This window comes from Fukomys damarensis, unplaced genomic scaffold (assembly GCF_012274545.1).
Source record: "Fukomys damarensis isolate Sample0158 unplaced genomic scaffold, DMR_v1.0_HiC HiC_scaffold_26, whole genome shotgun sequence".
NCBI lineage: Eukaryota > Metazoa > Chordata > Mammalia > Rodentia > Bathyergidae > Fukomys > Fukomys damarensis.
This window is the reverse complement of record NW_022900938.1, coordinates 15,160,570-15,178,007: the sequence shown is the minus strand read 5'-3', so window position 1 is coordinate 15,178,007 and position 17,438 is coordinate 15,160,570. Positions and strand designations below refer to the sequence as shown.

Here is a 17,438-nt window from a genome sequence, read left to right as displayed (position 1 = left end):
ATACATACATACATAGTGGCAATTTTCCAAATCAAACCACGTTTTTACAGCACTATATCTCCTAATAAACTAATCACTATGTAGAATTTATTATGTTATTTCTATTACTTCAGAGCTCACCAATGCACAAAAGGATTCGTTAAAACAATGGACATCAAGAAGAGATGTACTTTTTCGCACTTCTCTTCATGTATCTTTCTTTCAGTTAAAGTGTGAATTGAATTTCATTACACAATGTTAGGGAAGTGAAACCAATAACCTTATAACCAATTTCTATTGCACTTTAGACATACAAAGTAGTTTCACGAAACCACATTGGACTGCAGGAAGACTAAAATTTTAAGTATCCCTTTGTTTATTCGGCCTACACAAAATGGAAAACTTTTTCATGTAAATATCTAGCCAACACAGTGTACCTACTGAAGTAGTTTCATAAGCAAAGGATGCAACTTTATAATTTTGCCTGTAGGAGTGTAGGCCACTGATAATTAGCCATCTGCACAAACACAAAAATAAATTCTATGTTTGCTTTATGTAATTTTCTAACTTGCTTTATGTTAAACTAAATGTAACATTCAATAATAGTTGGAAGTTTAGGGAAAAAAATACTTAGAACATTCTACTCTCCTCTCCAATTTAACTGCAGGGTGGAAAGCACATCCTATCATTTCCTCTGCTTTGCTTTGGCCTCCTCTACTGGCTTCCTTTTCTCCAAATCCCTTCCTTTCTAATCTTTATTCTGTGGCTGCAATCATCTTTGCCAAACAAGGTTTCAATGCTCTGATGAAATATTTATACCAACTGTGGATCGATGCACAATGAATAAACTGCTGGGACAGCAGAAAGGTCCACCACAGTCTGGACTCGGGTCTTCCTGGAAGCCATTTTGCCCTTTTCTCTCTCTGCTGGAGTCCAGATTCAGTTCAGGTATCTTCAGCCTTCAGGAAAAGGGAGCCTGGCCTCAGTTCCTGGGAAGGGTCTTGGTTGGTCAGGGAACAACTCTCCAGGTGGTGGTGCAGAATACATTAGCACAGTTACTGAGAAAAGAGAAACGTTAATCCATCTCAGGGATTAAAGATGCGGGGTCTCCCTCTGTCACACATACATATAACCTCTCCTGATGCCACCAGGGCTGAAAAGAAAAGGTCCGATTTACCGGCAGCTGTTTGGTGATGATGGAAAGAACTAGATGTAAAATGAAGTTAAAACTAGAAAGCTACAGCCAGGTTATGAAACAAATTCCCAAGATCCTACAAGTTTAATTCACCTTCACTCTCCACTCATACATGCCTGCTACACTTCTTTCCCTTATCCTTTTCCTTCCTTGCCTTTATAAAACTGTCCAGTTCACAAGCTTTCCTGAGCCTTCTATTCAAAAGTATTATCATCCTGAAGCAACATAGCTCTTTTATGTATGCAATGATTAAAATATTTAAAGTATCTGTTTGAATATGCCCTAAACATAACTCAAGAATGGGTAGGATCAAATATTCAGCATGCATTCTGCACATCGCTACAACATTTAAGACAGAGAAAGTGTTTAACAAGTCTTCCTCTTCCTCACTTGTGTGTGTGTGTGTGTGTGTGTGTGTGTGTGTGTGTGTGTGTGTGCTGTGATTTCACTGTGTTACCTATGCTGGCCTCCAACTCCTGGGTTTGGATTATCTCTTGCCTCAGCCTCCAGATTAGCTGGGAATACAGGTATGTACTTTCATTAAGATTTCAATGCGAGTTGGCCATGGTGGTGCATGCCTGTAATCCCAGCACTCAGTGGGGAGGCTGAGGCAGGAGGATCACTGCAAGGTTGAGGCCAGCCTGAACTAACAGTGAGACCTTGCCTCAAAAACCTCAAAAGCAAAGATTTCAATGACTCTTACTTGAATGATACATACTACACTAATATCTGTGTCAAACTATAATGTACACACATGAAGGATACAAAATATTGGATGTGATTGAGCTGCCAAATAAATTTACTCAACTTTCAATTTCTCATCCAAATAGGAATCCAAACTTCTTCAGCCAATCTTTGAAAATCTTCAGCAGGAAGTAAAGACAGATCCAAAATTTCTCTTGTCCTCATAAATCACCTCTAAAGCAAGCCACAGGTCACAAACACAGAAGGCTAACTTCCTAAGCACAGCTTTATTTCAATTCAGAAAGTCTGAGTTTTACATAGTCGTTACCTTCTGCCCTCCACTGTCGTAATGTCCTTTGGGGTGGCTGACCTTCCCACAAACCTTCCACTCTCTGAGGAACTTCCTCCAACCCTAACCCATCAAGTCACTGAACTTCAAAGTCTTTATGATCTACATTGAGTCACCCTAGAGCAGAGCCAGGTCACCCTAGAAACTTCTCACTGGGACTAGAAACTCCAGTGTATTGCAGGCTTCTCTCCTGAGTGTGATTATTATTTAATATTATTCCTCAATTCAATGTTTTTTGCAGATTTCCACTGTTAGAAAAGCTACATAGAATTAAAGCAAGAAGACTTAATAACTCTTGATAGTATCAATGCTTCTCAGTCTGTAGCCACAAAATGTCTCAAAGAAGCAAAGGAATTTGGTCACTAAATTTAAAAAACCTAAGAAGATATTACTAATCTTAATTTTTGCATTCTCAAATTTCTGATTTCCTTTACACAAAGCTATGGGCGTCTTTTAAACAATAAATTTAGACCTCTGATTTCTCCAGGTTCAACTAAGACCAGCCGTTGAGTGCTTAGTTTTGACCTAACCAGCAGGGGTCAGAGTCAGAACAAAAACAACCTAAGGAGGAGTCGATGGAAAGACCTCAGCAGGGTAGTGAGCCAAAGTCAACTGTTTCCAAGCAGAAATAATGTGTGGAGAGCAAACACCTTATGAAGATAGTGAAAAGTGTATGGTTCCCTTGAAAAATCATACCAAGTAACTGTTAAAGTCTGAAAAAGTTCGAACAAAAATGATTGCTGTTTTAAGAAAATGAAATTTTTAAAATTTAAAAATTATAAAATAACTCTAGAGCAGGCTGTGGTAGGTTATGGAAACACATAGAAAAGCTTTCAGTACTACAAGTAGCTTCCCATGTTTTCATTAAGAACAACTTCCAGGGATCTTGCTCTGTAGTGTGTGAGTGTGTGTGTGTGTGTATGTGTGTGTGTGTGTGTGTGTGTGTGTGTGTGTAAGTAACCGCAAGTGATGTCCTGGACATGATTTACCTGTCACATCAGTCTTGATTCCTGCCAGCTTCAGCAGAGGCTCAACTTTCTCATAATAGACCTGGGAGGCTTCTTTCTTGTGACTTTGTGGGTTCAGGAATATTTTTAATGACTTTGGCCTGTCTGAGAAACCTAAGAGGAAGAGGGTAAAGATAAAACGTCTGGTTAGTATTTTTTTCTTTCTCTTTAAAATGACACACTTAAGTCTATTAGAATGTACTTAAAGTTGCTTGCAAATACTTAAACACTATTTCCTACTTTTACTCAGAATACTTCCCAGAGTATTCCTGAATATGGCTTTAACTTAAAATATTTATGCTTTCCCAGCAGTGAAGAGGTTTATTTCTCATGAAAGAAATTATGAGTTGCCACAGAGCATTTAGCTTATGAAGGGAGGTGTAATTAAAAGATTTTGTGAACACTGGGCAATGTTTATGAATGTTTACGAAAGCATGGATAAAGCTATCAAATGTTACTTTCGCACTTGTTTCTGGAGAAAAGTGACGGGCTGTAACAAACAGAAGCTCCTCTTCCTCTCCACAGATAAATGTACTCATTACTGCCATCAGGCACCACAGTGACCCCAGGGCTACTGACGCCTGACCTCCTGATGAGCCCACAGCAGGACCGGGAAGCAGGGAGGGACGCAATCAGCACCCAGAGCAGGGCATGCTGGGAGCCAAGAGGAGGGTTCAGGTCAGAGTTCACGAGGAAAGGGGGCCAGGGGAGAAAAAACTCCTCTCCTGGGAACTGGGAAAGCAACGCCTCTCAGCGGGGAGCCGATGATGGTGCTGCCTCACAGTTGGGGCTGAGATTTGATACTACAATTTTCTGGGCTTGAAAGATGCTTATCACGGAGAACTCAGTTGGAACAGGTGCAGGGCAAATTTTCTGTGGTTAGGAAGGGGCAGGAGCCAAAAGAAAGCTGACAACCGTTTCTGTTACAGTGAGCTGCTCTCAGAGAGCCACCTTCCAAGGTTATAAAAGCGGTTAGTAAAAAATCTGTTTTTAATAAACCATTACCAAAAATGAGTGGAAATGTTCATTACACCCAAGTCAGCATTTCATACCTCAAGTGGAGACAGTGTTCCATTTCTTATCAACTTCGAGTAATCTTCCAACAGCACGTCAAATTTGTTTTGATTTCAGAAGAGTGTTATATGAGGAGGAGGGAGGGCCTTGCTGAGCTCCTTAAACGTTCCCCCTTGACACTGGCCAGGGTCGCCACCCCTGTGGTCTCCTGGGCTGGTTACCTACCTCCTCCAGAGCTTCCTTTCCCCACTTCTGCATGCGAATGAGTGCCCGGGCCCCCGGGATGCTAACGACTTGCTTCCGTGCCTTCTGCGCCATCGCTTTCCATCCTGGTTGTGGGGCACACAGCCCAGGCTGTTCTTCCATCCCACGGCACCCTCCAACATCACAGCCCCCAGCACTGCTTGACTGGTCGGAGCTGAAGGCGGCCGGTGGAGCGAGCTCGGACCCCTGCAGCTGGCACTCTGGGACCGCTCTCTTCTGATCCCATGCCAAGCCAGCACCTCTCCTTCCTCCCCCCACCCACATTTTTATGAAACACTTAATGAGCACGCGTGCTGAGTCCTGGGAAGTAGGTCCAGACGACCGAGACACTGCATGCTTTGGAGAATGAAGACACGCGCGCACAAACGCAGACAGCAGGACCCACAGACTCGGTGACAGAAAGGCATGGACTTTGATCGGAGGGAACGAAGTTGGGCAGTCAATTCTTACTAGGGATTTGGAAAAGCTTCCCAAAGAAGGGAATATTTGAGGGGGCTTTTGACCTACACTGTTTTCACCAAGTATAATTCCTTTTTTCGTTATATCTCACTTCTTAGAGAACAGCAGGGGTGGAAATTGTAGGCAGTGAGAACAGGCTAAGCAAAGGCTAAGTTAGTATAAGGGAGCTTTAGGATCCATTTCTACTTCCTTCCCATAGTCCAGGCCACCTCATTATTGCCCAAGTCTGCCAGGCTTTCCTTTGTTCAGGACTTTGCAAAATTCTACCACTTCTACAAAGCTGGGCAGCACGCCCTCAGGGAAGCCTGACCTAATCATCACCAGAGTGACTCCTTGGGCTTCTCTGCTCCACGTAGCTCAACTTCCTATTTCCTACACCGTGTTGTACACAAAGTTCTGACGTAAGACCCAGTATCTTGAGAGTTCCACTGGCCAATCCTGGGACAGCATCAATGCAATGACAGTAACACATTATATTACATTGAGCCTTTAAACACTCAATCCCATTAATGACACTGACACCAGAATGAAGGACAAGAAGGGAAAAATTTGTCTTCTGGTAAAATAACTATAACTATATATGTATGTGTGTGTGTGTATATATATATATATATATATACATATACATATATATACATACACACACGTTATAGTTTTAAAAATCACTGTTTTTAGTCATCAGAATAATAACTAATTCAGGCAAGAAGTAATAGATATTAAAACACGTGGTGAGAATAAACTTGGAATAAAATATTTACATGTTATTAAACTGTCCCTTCTCATTCCTTATTATCCACTTTTAAAAAATGGTAAAGAGAGGACAACTAAGTACAACGTCTGATTCAAGTTAGGTTAAAAATGGCTATAGCCATTAACCAAGCAGGATGAAGTATGTAAAGCCCAGAATTATTTATATTAAAATACAATGGGGACAAAATAATTAAAGCTCTAAATCTCAGACATCAAGCATCACACAAAATGTCTAGATTGTTTACCTGATATATTTTTCACCGTTTTTACACTATTGAAATGTTCTTACACCATTTCATTTTCCAAGGAGTGGCAGTCACAGAAAGAATACTGTTATCCCGGAAACCACTTTTATTCCTTCCTCTTTCTACATTCATGTTTTTTCACAAACCACCAAATGCTTGCAATATGCCAGGCAGGGTCCTAGAAACTGAGGCTGGGTAAAAAAAACAAAACAAAACAAAACAAAAAACCCTGCCTTTTGACGCTTCCAGCGTCATGGCAGGAAACAGAGACGAGAGTATGCAGGGGTGCTAAATTCTAAGTACAAAAGCATTAAGCTCAGCAGCGGATGAGAAGGAAGGCAAAAGAGGAAGTGATGTCCTAACCAGGGAAGGTCAGCTGATCCAGGCTCATTCTCAAGGGCTCAATCTTCTATTGGCTAAGAGACACACGGTGACTTCTAAGCAACATGGCCACCCAACCTTAGGTGTTTACAGGATCCCCCTGGCTGCTGTGTGGGCAGCAGCCACAACAGAACCAAGAGCTGACACAGTAAGAGCAGCTGCATCTTTCTACCTAGGAAATGACTGTTCTTTCACCAGAATAGGTACAGTGGAGAGTATAGATTGTAGATTCCTGATATGTCTTGAAGGCAGGGCTAACAGGATCTATTGACCCTTTCGGCATAGTATTTGAAAGAGAAGTGTCAAGGAGCAGTCAAATGGTGGGTGGATAAAGGGGAAATGAAGTTATAAAATTAAAAAAAAAAAGACTGGTGACAAACTGGTAGAATGTATTGTTGAAGTTGGGGTTGAAGATTTGAAAAATGCCTGGAGTCAATCTGGTGGGCTAGGAAGACCAAAAGCAGCAGGGGAGGGGAGGATGCCTAAAAGTGAGACTGTTTCTGGTAGTGACAGTAGGAGTCTGTGGCAGAGTAGCAGACTCATTGGAATTGACTGAAAGGCTAGGGCTTCTTAAAGCATGGATTCTAGGCTCCTGTCCAGAGTTTTGGGGTCCGCTTATGCTAGGTTGCAAATGATGCTGATGTCATTCTGGGGACTGAGTCTGCAGAACCACTGCTTCAGAGGAATGATTGAGGGTGGATGTGGATGAAGTAAATTGCAAGTCAAGATTTCTAGAGAGGAAACCAAAATATTCAGAGACCATTTACAAACACACCTACGACTATCACAAGAGTAGTATTGGAGTCAGTGACAGTGAGACAAGGGCTTAAACTCTTAAGGAGTAAAAAAAATGACCTTATGTACAGGTTTAAAAGTAGTCTGAGCTAGAAGTGTTGGACCAGTGGTAGAAAGTATGGTAGAGAAAACAACCACCCCTTCAGATGATAGTTGGGGAAGCTTAAAGTCTTTGGGAGAGCTGGGTCTCTTTACTAACGCAAGGAACAAGGGGAATATTTGGAAAAGTGATTGAAAATATAGGAGAGTTTGCTAATAAGCACTGTTCATTCCAGAGGGCAGGGTAAAAATGGTGTCATCATTGAGGGGATGAGAGGATGGAGTCAGGTGAGAGGATACACAGAACTTTAGAAGAATGGCCAGGTGAAGAGCCCTAGACATTGACATGCATTGCACAGAATTCAAAATGCCTCATTCAGCCCATTCCCTGATACCTAGGTTTCCTCTTGGGAAACAAGCTCTGATAACACTTTGAGAATTCTTCCAGAAATCGTCTACAAATACACCAACATATATGTGTGCATTCTGTGGCTTTGCATCTATATACACTTTTCTGTATGTTGCTTCTTTCTACTATATTTTAAAAAGAATTTAATATCACTACATAGTACCCCATCTCAATCTATTTAAAGTGGTCTAGGGTTCTTTATCCTGGATGAATTTCAGCTTATTAACCAGCCCCCTACGGTGGATATTTAGATTGTTGCTGATCTCCAAGTAATATTACAAGGAATGTTATTGGCATCTATTTGATGCAAAATAGAAAACCTGTAAGACATATTTCTAGAAGCAAATTCATTGCTTCTTTACTTTACCATATATTGTTAATTGTTTGGGCACAGTAACAATTTAAAAGTTATGATCCCGCCCCAAAAAATGAAAGTTCAAAGAAATCTTAACTGGTCTTAAATCCTGACTTTGCATTTACAAACTGTATCCCTTTGGATAAGGTAACTACAACAAATAAAGTATATAGTGTTTATGAAAGTGATTGGAAGAAAGTATTCAATAAATTTATTTCTTATTACTACCAATTTACACTCTTACCAGAAACTAAAACAATCTGCTGTCTTGTATCTTCAGATATAATAAAAATTAACATAAATTCAAATAGAAATTCAAGGTATTTTCAAGCTTTTTAATCTGACAAAGAGGTAAAAAAATATACTTCCCCGTAATATAACTTTTTAATTTCTATTATGAAGAAAATTGAGAAACTTAGCAAATGTTTAACAGCTACCTATATCTCACCATGAACTGTTTATATAACTTGTCAAATTTTTCTGTTTTATCATATTAATTATAACAGTGCTTTGTCCAGTAAGCCAACCTTGTTTTCTATGGGTTAGAAACAGTTTTTCCGATGGGTTATTTTCCGTTGAATTTATAGTGTCTTCTCCATACTGGAAGTTCTCATATTTGTGTCTATTGTTGACTTTATTGATCATTTTTCTCATGGCCTCTAGGTTTTGTGACATTTAAAAGTCCTTTTTTGAGACTTAAAAATTTTGTTTTTCTTCTAGCGTCTTAGGATCTCCATTTTATAAAAACTTTATAACAGGTATATAATTGGAATTTATTTTTATTGAGAAGCATATCTACCTGTCCCAACATCATGCAAGATCTATTAATAAAATCTGGGAATTTTTTTCTTCCCTCCTTAGGCTCTAAAATAGTTTAAACAGTATTGATGTTTTCTGTTTCTTAAAGAAACAGTAGACATCTTTGTGAAAATACCAGAGTCTTCTACGCTTTAAAAAGCACATGTTTTTTTGTTTCTTTGGTGATAATTTGTCTATTTTTTCTGTGTCTCCTGGGGTGCATGTGACCTTTGTCTTTCCTAGACAATGTACTCATTCCTTTCATCCTACTACAGCAGCCCAGGATGCCTCCTGAGGGCCACATGGTCTTCCTACTGGGTAGTAGCAACATTATTTTCCCCCGATGATCAGAGTTATCCTTTCTGAAATACCACTTCATTTTTTTCATTTGTTGGTATGGTTACGTGACTCAGTAATGTAACATGATTATTCTAAATGTTCAATTCAATTGAACTACTCACTGTCAGTGTGAGTACATTTTTTTTCTCTCACACTAATACCTCAAAATTAAAATTCAAAGTTGCAGGGGCATTTTAGCAAAAGTATTTTGAGTGAGTCACTGGATATAAAAGTAAGATATATTTATTTCTATTAGTTGACTTATAGGCCTTTATATGGTTTGTGGAACTAAAAACTACCATAACATCACACAGTTTCTCTCCCAGCTAGAATAAAACAGGATATAATAGGAGCATGGCATAGGCAGTGAATCTCATGGTTGCCAGCCAACTGCCTCACTTCTTTTGTAACAGTGAGTCCCTTGAGTAAAAACAGTATTGTATAGGAGGTAAATTTATTTTAATTTAAACTGGGCCTTCAGTATGGGCACGGAGGGTGGTGTTGGTTGAAACATGGTAGGCAGAAAATACAAAGCCATATCACACTAAGCAGTCATAGCAGAATGGACACACAACAGATCTTCCACAATAGGGGATCCAGTACAAACAACCTGCTAGCCAGTGGTTGGCTAGTAGCTCTGAAATGTAGAGCCATCTCTAAGGGTGTGTGTGTGTAGGTAGAGTACTTTGCAATGGTTGTGGTCCAATCAGTCTTGGGGAGCAGAAGTGCTTGTTGCTTGCTAAACCCTTGCTATTTTTTCTCATCGTAGTACCAGTGCCCTTTGTTCATGAATCCATTGTGCAAGCCGTGGGGGTTCTCTGCAGTGAAGCTGACTGGCACTTGTAAAACAGGTATCTTAACCTATTTCCTCCTCTGAATGAATTCTCTTTTGTGAGCATGTGCATAAAACACATCTTCTCATACTTAATTCTTTTCTGTGACTGTATACTTTTCATCTTTTACATTCTTATCACCAATCTGTTTCTTCCGTTTTCCTCAATGGTCAACCACTTAACCACTTTCTGTGTGTGTGACTGGCCACCACTCCTTGACAACTTGTATTAACTGTTTGGAGTTCTGCCCAGAAAGATCTCTCTTCCCTGATACTTTTAGGAGCACTCTTAGTTAAGGTTGTAATGTGTTAGTAACTCATTTTTACTAAATAATGAAGAATCATATCGAAGGTAGGCCCCCTTTTTGTTTCCTTCAGGGGATGGATTACAGAAAATGTTTTGTGAGGCTGCATATGTGGGGTGAAGAGGAAAAAGCAATGTTTATAGACCACCAGTATATTTGACGCTCCAGACTCATATCTTGCCATTTATATTATCTGTATAAAATACCTTTCTACCTAAAAGAGATAGAGCACCTTACGTTTTACTCAAATGAAGTCTAACTGACACAAATGTATAACACAAATTTCAATATTAAAAACTGAAATTTCCCCACCAAACCTGGCTAATCTACCCACAGACCTTATTATTTCACCCCAGGACAACTTTATCCTTCCACTTGCTCAGGTCAGAAACTTGGGCACCTGGCTCTGAAAAGTGGCCACTAAAAATAGCAAAACATTATTCTGGCATTTTTCTGGGTGACCAAACAGCCCCTATTACTGAATCAATGTCCTTTTCTATAGAACACCCCTATTGTAGGTGAAATGACTGAATTATAAATCTCCAAGTTTTCCCCCAGTTAAACAATTAGTTCAGACAAGAGAAGTACAAGCATCTTAAAACCAAAAGCAAAATATTTCTTGAAAACTAGGTATAGTATTCTCCTGAACCTAAGTCCCACTTAGTATTTACTAGTTTCAAATGGAAATATTAGAATGGGAAGGTCAGGTGCGACCTCCTTCGCTCAGACTTCATGGTTAGCCTCATTAACAATGGGGCAGTCATTATGATGAACGACTTGACATGATGAAGCACACAGTACCACGTCAGATGTGTTCTTCCTGAAAATGTTCACCACAAATCTGATTAAGCCTTTAGGCCAGTGAAGGTGAACCTTTTAGAGCGTTCAGTGTCACCAACAGCCCATTGCTGCTACACACACGCCATAGGCTTGCCACCACTGCTTTAGACTGAAATTTCAGTTTATAGAGAACACGGGGAATGGGAGAAGATGAATGGCCTCATCATGAAGCAGTCAGGTGGTGGGACAGCACCACTGGTCAAGGTCTAGTCTTCAGAGAAACAGTCCCGCATCTCCCAGCAGTCATTAGAGCTATCCCAGACCTACTGAGTTAGTATGTATTGACCGGGGACCACAAATCCTTGGTTAAATAAGCTTTCTAAGTGACTCTTCTGTACAGTAAAATGTCTACATGACAAATGATCAAGTTTCTCCCATAAGAGGATAAAACAGATAGTGAAGAAAATGATGTGATACTCGAACTTAAGTATACTTAGTTGAATAATTCTTCACTGGACACTGGTTGGTATAAATGAACTATAAAAGACACGGAAAACACAGGAGATCTGAACATGGAGTAGGAATTAGATGATAAGTAATTTGGGCTTATTTATCTGGTAAGAATGATCTTTTAAATAAAATGTCAGCAGTTTTTAGAGATTCATACTGAAACAATTCTAGGATAAACTACATTTTTGAACATGTGAACACATTAGAATGTTTAAAAGCAAATATGAAAAAAACATTAAGACCTATAGAATGAAGGTAAGAGAAATATATGTTCCCATAATATTTTTATATTTTCTATATGGTTGACATTTCTCATTAGAAAGTGAAATCCTTGATCTTCTCCTTGACTCTTTCCTCTTAAAATCCTCCATGCACTAAGTCAGGAAAGCCAGCTGTCTCTACCTTCAGAATCCAATCCCACTTCTCCCATCTCGTTTATTCACAGCCTCATTTCAGTCCCCACCCCCTCCTCAATTATTCCAGTCTCCCCTTGTCTCTTGTTCCACTTTTTTCCACCTACTCACATAGTCCATTCCACACTGAGCAGCCGGAAGATCTTTTTGAAAATGAAGGTATTTCATGTCACTTCTCTGGGTAAAATCTAAACAGCTTCCCCATTCAGCTCAGAGGAAAAGCCATACAAAGCCTCCCACCTTTGTGTCACACCTGCAGCCACCTTGGTGAGCTCCTCTACCCAGTGCTGACTCCACTCTAGCTCAATGCTTTCGATCCTGAGCTAGGAACATTTCTCTTCAGGTATCTATATAATAGCTCCCTTTCCCCGTTACTCTCAGCTTCCTCCTAAAGCTTCACAGTGAACAAAGCCTTCTGTCACTTGACATAAAAAATTATATTTATTTTCTCTTTTTAAATTCCTTTTCTACCACTTGGACATAAGCTTCTTGAGGTGAGGAGCTTCATGATTCTCCTCTCTGCATATTTACTTTTTCTTAGAATACTGCCTCGCACACAACTCAGTAAGTATACATACCCAATTAATATTCTTTAAAGGAACAAAACTTTTTAAAAAATCATAGAACTACAGTTCCTATTGCACAAAAGAAACCAAAAGCTCCATATATAAAGCTTGACTCTTTAAATTACTATGATAGAAAATAGACCAAGCTAGAGAGCACTCGTATTAATTCATAAAAGAAAAAGGCAAAGGCAAATATTGAGTGAAGAACTAAAGATTTATCAAAAGTAGGTTTATGATAAATATCTCAATTCTTTGGAAGAAATATTTTCCATAGAAAAGCTAACAACCTCTTATTACTGCTAAATTAAGCTTTAAGAAAAAGTAATTCAATCCCCATTTATACTCCCTTTCTTCCAACTTAAAGTCAGGTGAACATCAAACTTATGAGCCATAAAATCTTTGCTAAATTTACAGCAGCACTGAAAATAAACTTTTATCCTTTTGTTCAGAACTTAAATCAGTTTGCCTTCCCAAAACAAGTCATCAGTTATAGTAAAACTCAGCCAGCAAACCTGAAACTAATGATTAAAAAAAACCTTTCAGTCTTCACGTCAGGAACTTGTTTTGGAATGCAACCTCAGTTTCCTTGTCCTGGACGTGGAGTCAAGTGCTGTTCCCTGGCCTGTGGGCACTGAAGCTTCATTTCACAAGAGGACAGGAAATATACACAAGTGGCGGCAGCAATGAGCCCAGGAAACCAAGAGAAAATTTATCAGTTGAAACTGCCCGAGGACTTTGTAGACCTATTCTCCACAAGAAGATCTACACACTAAAAGCTTTTAGATGTTTTTGAAAACCAAGACAGGAAGGTTAAAAAAAAAAAAAGACAAGTTTTAAGAAAGTAATCACTAAATAAAAAGAGGAGAATTTTTGTGAGGAAATAGACATGCACATCCCAGTCCTGTTAATTGAACAGAAACACTCCCCACATAATGTAAAAATGAAGTACACTGTAATTATTTATATGAAATCATTAGCTCCAAAGAACTCTGAAAACTCCTTTTACTCTGCGAAAATACAGGCAGCAGATAGTCATGACTTCCCTGTCCTCTCAACTCAATTATGGCAAAGTGTTTAATATAAAAGCTACTGCAAGAGATGAAAATCCTTAAATTGCTTAAGAAAAAATGACTTTCAAAGTGACAGTGATCATTTATTCATAACGTTGCAATAGTGTAAATATTTCCCAAATAGATAATCCAAGATTTAAATATAGGTATGATTGGACATTAATATGCAACAGATTGGTCCTCAGGCCTCTGGTAACCTCTCCATTCATACTCTGGAGTAGAGACCTTTTTAGCACGCCAGTTTGCAGTGAACCAGCAATGTAAAACAGAATGGCCAACTGTTCCTCTGTTAGTAACAAATGTGCTAATATGTACTAGTTTAAACTTGATCTATCAGTGAGTCAATGAACCATGAAGGGTGGGGGTTAATCAGGGTGTTCTCCAAACAAAGGCTCATGAGAGCAGCAGGGACGCCACTCCCAGACTCACATCTGTGCCGTTTTGAGCACAGTGCCATGGAAATGGCATGGTGTTCATCAAAGTTAAGAGCCCAGAACCTTACCACAGTCATGTGTGTATTCACAACCACTTCACACAGAAAAGCAACCCGATTGTTGCAAAGCTACAACCAAAACAGGAGAAACAAAATCTTCGCTTAGCCACAATCTTGGGCATCTATTAATGCTAGTCTATGCCCTGTTAATGTGTAACAGGGATGGTAAGAGCCTTTCACATATGAGTCGACATCTTCCCAGTAGCTCAGAGTTGGCGTTATTTTTATCTGAGGCAATTTATACTAGCATGCATCAATTTCACTTTATTGTCAACAAAAGCTTGTGCATGCTGATCTGTACACACAGATGAAAATAATTTCAATGCCATAGTTTAAAGTAAAAACAAAACCCTGTAACTTCTAAATTTGTGTGCAGATTGCCAATGTAAACAAATCTTGATTTCTAACAGCTGAAACTGACTGAACAGCAATTAGCAGAAGGAATCACCTGCTGCCTGAAAAATCACCTCGTACTTCAGTATTTAAAATAATAAAGACGTCAAGATTCAGAAAGCAGGAGTGAACAACCAATAGGGAACACAAGGAGAAAGCCAGCCAGATTTATTACCCAAATACGTCTCCATTCTAAAAACTGATACAATTAGTATTGGCTGTTTTGGAGTTAGCTATAGAATAGAACCATTTAAGGATATCATTTTTGTCAATTAAAAATTCAGACAAAAGAAATATATTGTACCAATTTTTAAAGTTTTTTCTCCTACTCAAAAGTCAACCACAGATTAAAATAGCACTTAAAAATTAGATTAATTTCACAAAATCCCAATTTCACGACAAAATCAAATGTCTATTTGATCATTTGCAAACTAGGAAATTATAAAAATATTAAAGAATTTCATGAATGTGTTTTAATGATGTTATCTGTTGGAAAGTTTTTTCAAAGTAATACTCTCTAGAGCAGATATAAATACTGTACCTAGGTATGCTTTTAAAAGAGAAATTTGTAAAAGTTATCTTTAGGGCTTCAAAATTTTTTTCCACTGTAAAAATGATTCTTGAAAAGATTTTTATATAGTAATATGAGTCAATCATTAAAAAGAATTTTAAATTAAATTTTAAAGAGTTGTACATTTTCACATGACAAGTTTCACTTGAATTAATGAATTTTATGACATGTATCAATAGCTACATTTCAGCATTTACTATGATAGAAATGATATCAGTAACAACCACATAGCCACAAGTAGTACATTTTTATCATTTTTCATTTCAATATATATCTAAAACATGTTTATGTTGCTAGTTACGTTTTTCATGTTGCACCACTGTTTTTAAAAATATTCTACATGAAAGAATACAAGCAGGTCATTTTGCTATCCTTAGTAAAAAAATAAGTTTTATATATATTTTTGATACATTATAACCCATAAATGTACAAATGTATAAAAAATCTTGAATCAAGAATGGTATAAGGGAAAAGAAAAAAACACATGAGAAAATGAAAAAATAGAAACAAAGTCTTTGTAAATGGGGAAAGGAGGAGGGGGTGAAAGGAGGGCAGAGGTATGGGGCGGGAAATGAGAACCAAGACCTGTCATGTAAAGGTACAAGATCCCAATAATGAATGCAACTGTACTGTATCCCTAAAATGTACCAATAAACAATGAGAAAAAAGAATGGTTTTACAAATTAGAAATGAATAATGCATTATAATATGTTCAAGAAATATTTGCTGTAGATGAATATCTAAGAAAGGACATTGAAGAAATGAAAAAATGGAATTGAACTAAAAGAGAATATTATTCTCATCCACTCATGGAGTATTCACAAGGTATATGGTCATATATTGGGTCACCCTAACCATAAGGGAGTAAACAAACACAATTTTTATTCCATTATGACTATTCTTAATCTGTGGTTGGTTTGTTTATTTATTTACTTACTTATTTATTTATCGGTACTGGGGATCAAACTCGCGTCCTTGTGCTTGCAAGGCAGGCAGCAGAACCACTGAGCTAAATCCCCAGCACAAACATTTTTCGTTTTAAAGAATGTGGTACCATACTTGAAAACTTAAAAACTTCTATTAAGACACTTCTGGGTGTTAGGGAAAACATAAGTAAAAAAACAGAATTTTTTAAAAGTTAAAAGTACTTCAGTTTGGAATCAGTGAGACACAGCCGAAATAGTTATCAGAAGAAAATTCAACATGGGGCGGGGGATTTAGCTCAGCAGTTCGGTGGCCTGCTTTGCAAGCGCCAAGGACCCAAGTTCAATCCCAGGTACCGGAAAAAAAAAAAGAAGAAGAAAATTCAATGTGAAGGGTGAAAATAAATTTCCAAATCCAAGAGTTAGGAAAAGAAGAACAAAATAGGAACGTACAAATAAAAACATGATGATGAAAGCAAAAATTAATGACAGTAGAAAATGAGATCAAATTAATAATTAAAAAGTCAGAGGTAAGGGAAAAAAATGAGAATCAAGTCTTGCCATGTAAAGGTACATGATCCCAACAATGAATGTAACTGTACTGTATCCCTAAATGTACCAATAAACTCAATTAAAAAAAATAATTAAAAAGTCTTAATTCTTGGCAAAAAAAAACCCCAGGCAAACCCTCAACTGATTAATCACTTAAAAAGGAAAATGCATAAGCATTCAACATAATAATGAGAGGAAACTGAGTTGATATGAAGGAAAGTTTTTAAAATCCTAACAATTACATTTTTAACTTCCACATAAGTGAAATTTGAAAACAAGGTAAAACAATTCCTTAGAAAAGACTGATGAAAACCAATTTTCATAAAAGAAGATTCTTAGAATCTATCACACATAAACACCTCAAGTCGAAGTGGCCCCCATGACCCCAAACCTCACACAAGGCCCATCTCTTAACATTTCCACTGCTTTCCAATGGCACCACACTGATTTTGGGGGGATATTCCAAACTACAGCAGCCTGGGGTATTTCATTGTGCCAAAAAAAAGTGAAGAAATGCTCCTCAACTGCTAGAAACTAGGAAAGAACACAGGAGCCGGCTTAAGGCTTCTAGAGATTTCCTTATACCTCAAAGGAAACTCAACCTATATAAAAATTGCTTATCTCCCTCCCTAAGCTTACTCCTTTGTTTCAGTTCCAGACGTTCACATCCACCAAGGAAAGAAATCCAAGACACCGTTCCCACTTCTTCTCTTTCACTCAGCGGATTTTTTTTTTTTTATTGAGTTTATTGGTACATTTTAGGGATACAGTACAGTTACATTCATTGTTGGGATCATGTACCTTTACATGGCAAGTCTTGATTCTCATTTTTTCCCCTTACCTCTGCCCTCCCTTTACCCCCTCCTCCCCTCCCCATCTACAAACACTTTATTTTCATCTTTTCATTCTCTCACATTTTTTTCTTTTCCCTTTTTGTTCTTCCCCTACGCATCACACCTTCCCTACAC

The 17,438-nt window shown here is 38.2% G+C and overlaps 1 protein-coding gene across 2 annotated transcripts in view; it reads right to left on the bottom strand.

Annotated features, from left to right (window-relative positions):
- Window positions 1–17,438, bottom strand: part of Cerkl (ceramide kinase like) — a 103,499-nt gene that overhangs the window by 30,425 nt on the left and 55,636 nt on the right. Inside the window, exons 1-2 of one of the 2 annotated variants that reach the window (XM_033756340.1) lie at window positions 3,681–3,855; window positions 3,197–3,328 (exon numbers count right to left, since the gene is read on the bottom strand). In XM_033756340.1, the coding sequence (XP_033612231.1) occupies window positions 3,197–3,328; window positions 3,681–3,762 (214 nt within the window). In that variant the 5' untranslated portion in view covers window positions 3,763–3,855. Of the gene's footprint in view, window positions 1–3,196; window positions 3,329–3,680; window positions 3,856–17,438 lie in introns of those variants that run through there. The other variant, XM_033756339.1, reaches the window with a different exon arrangement.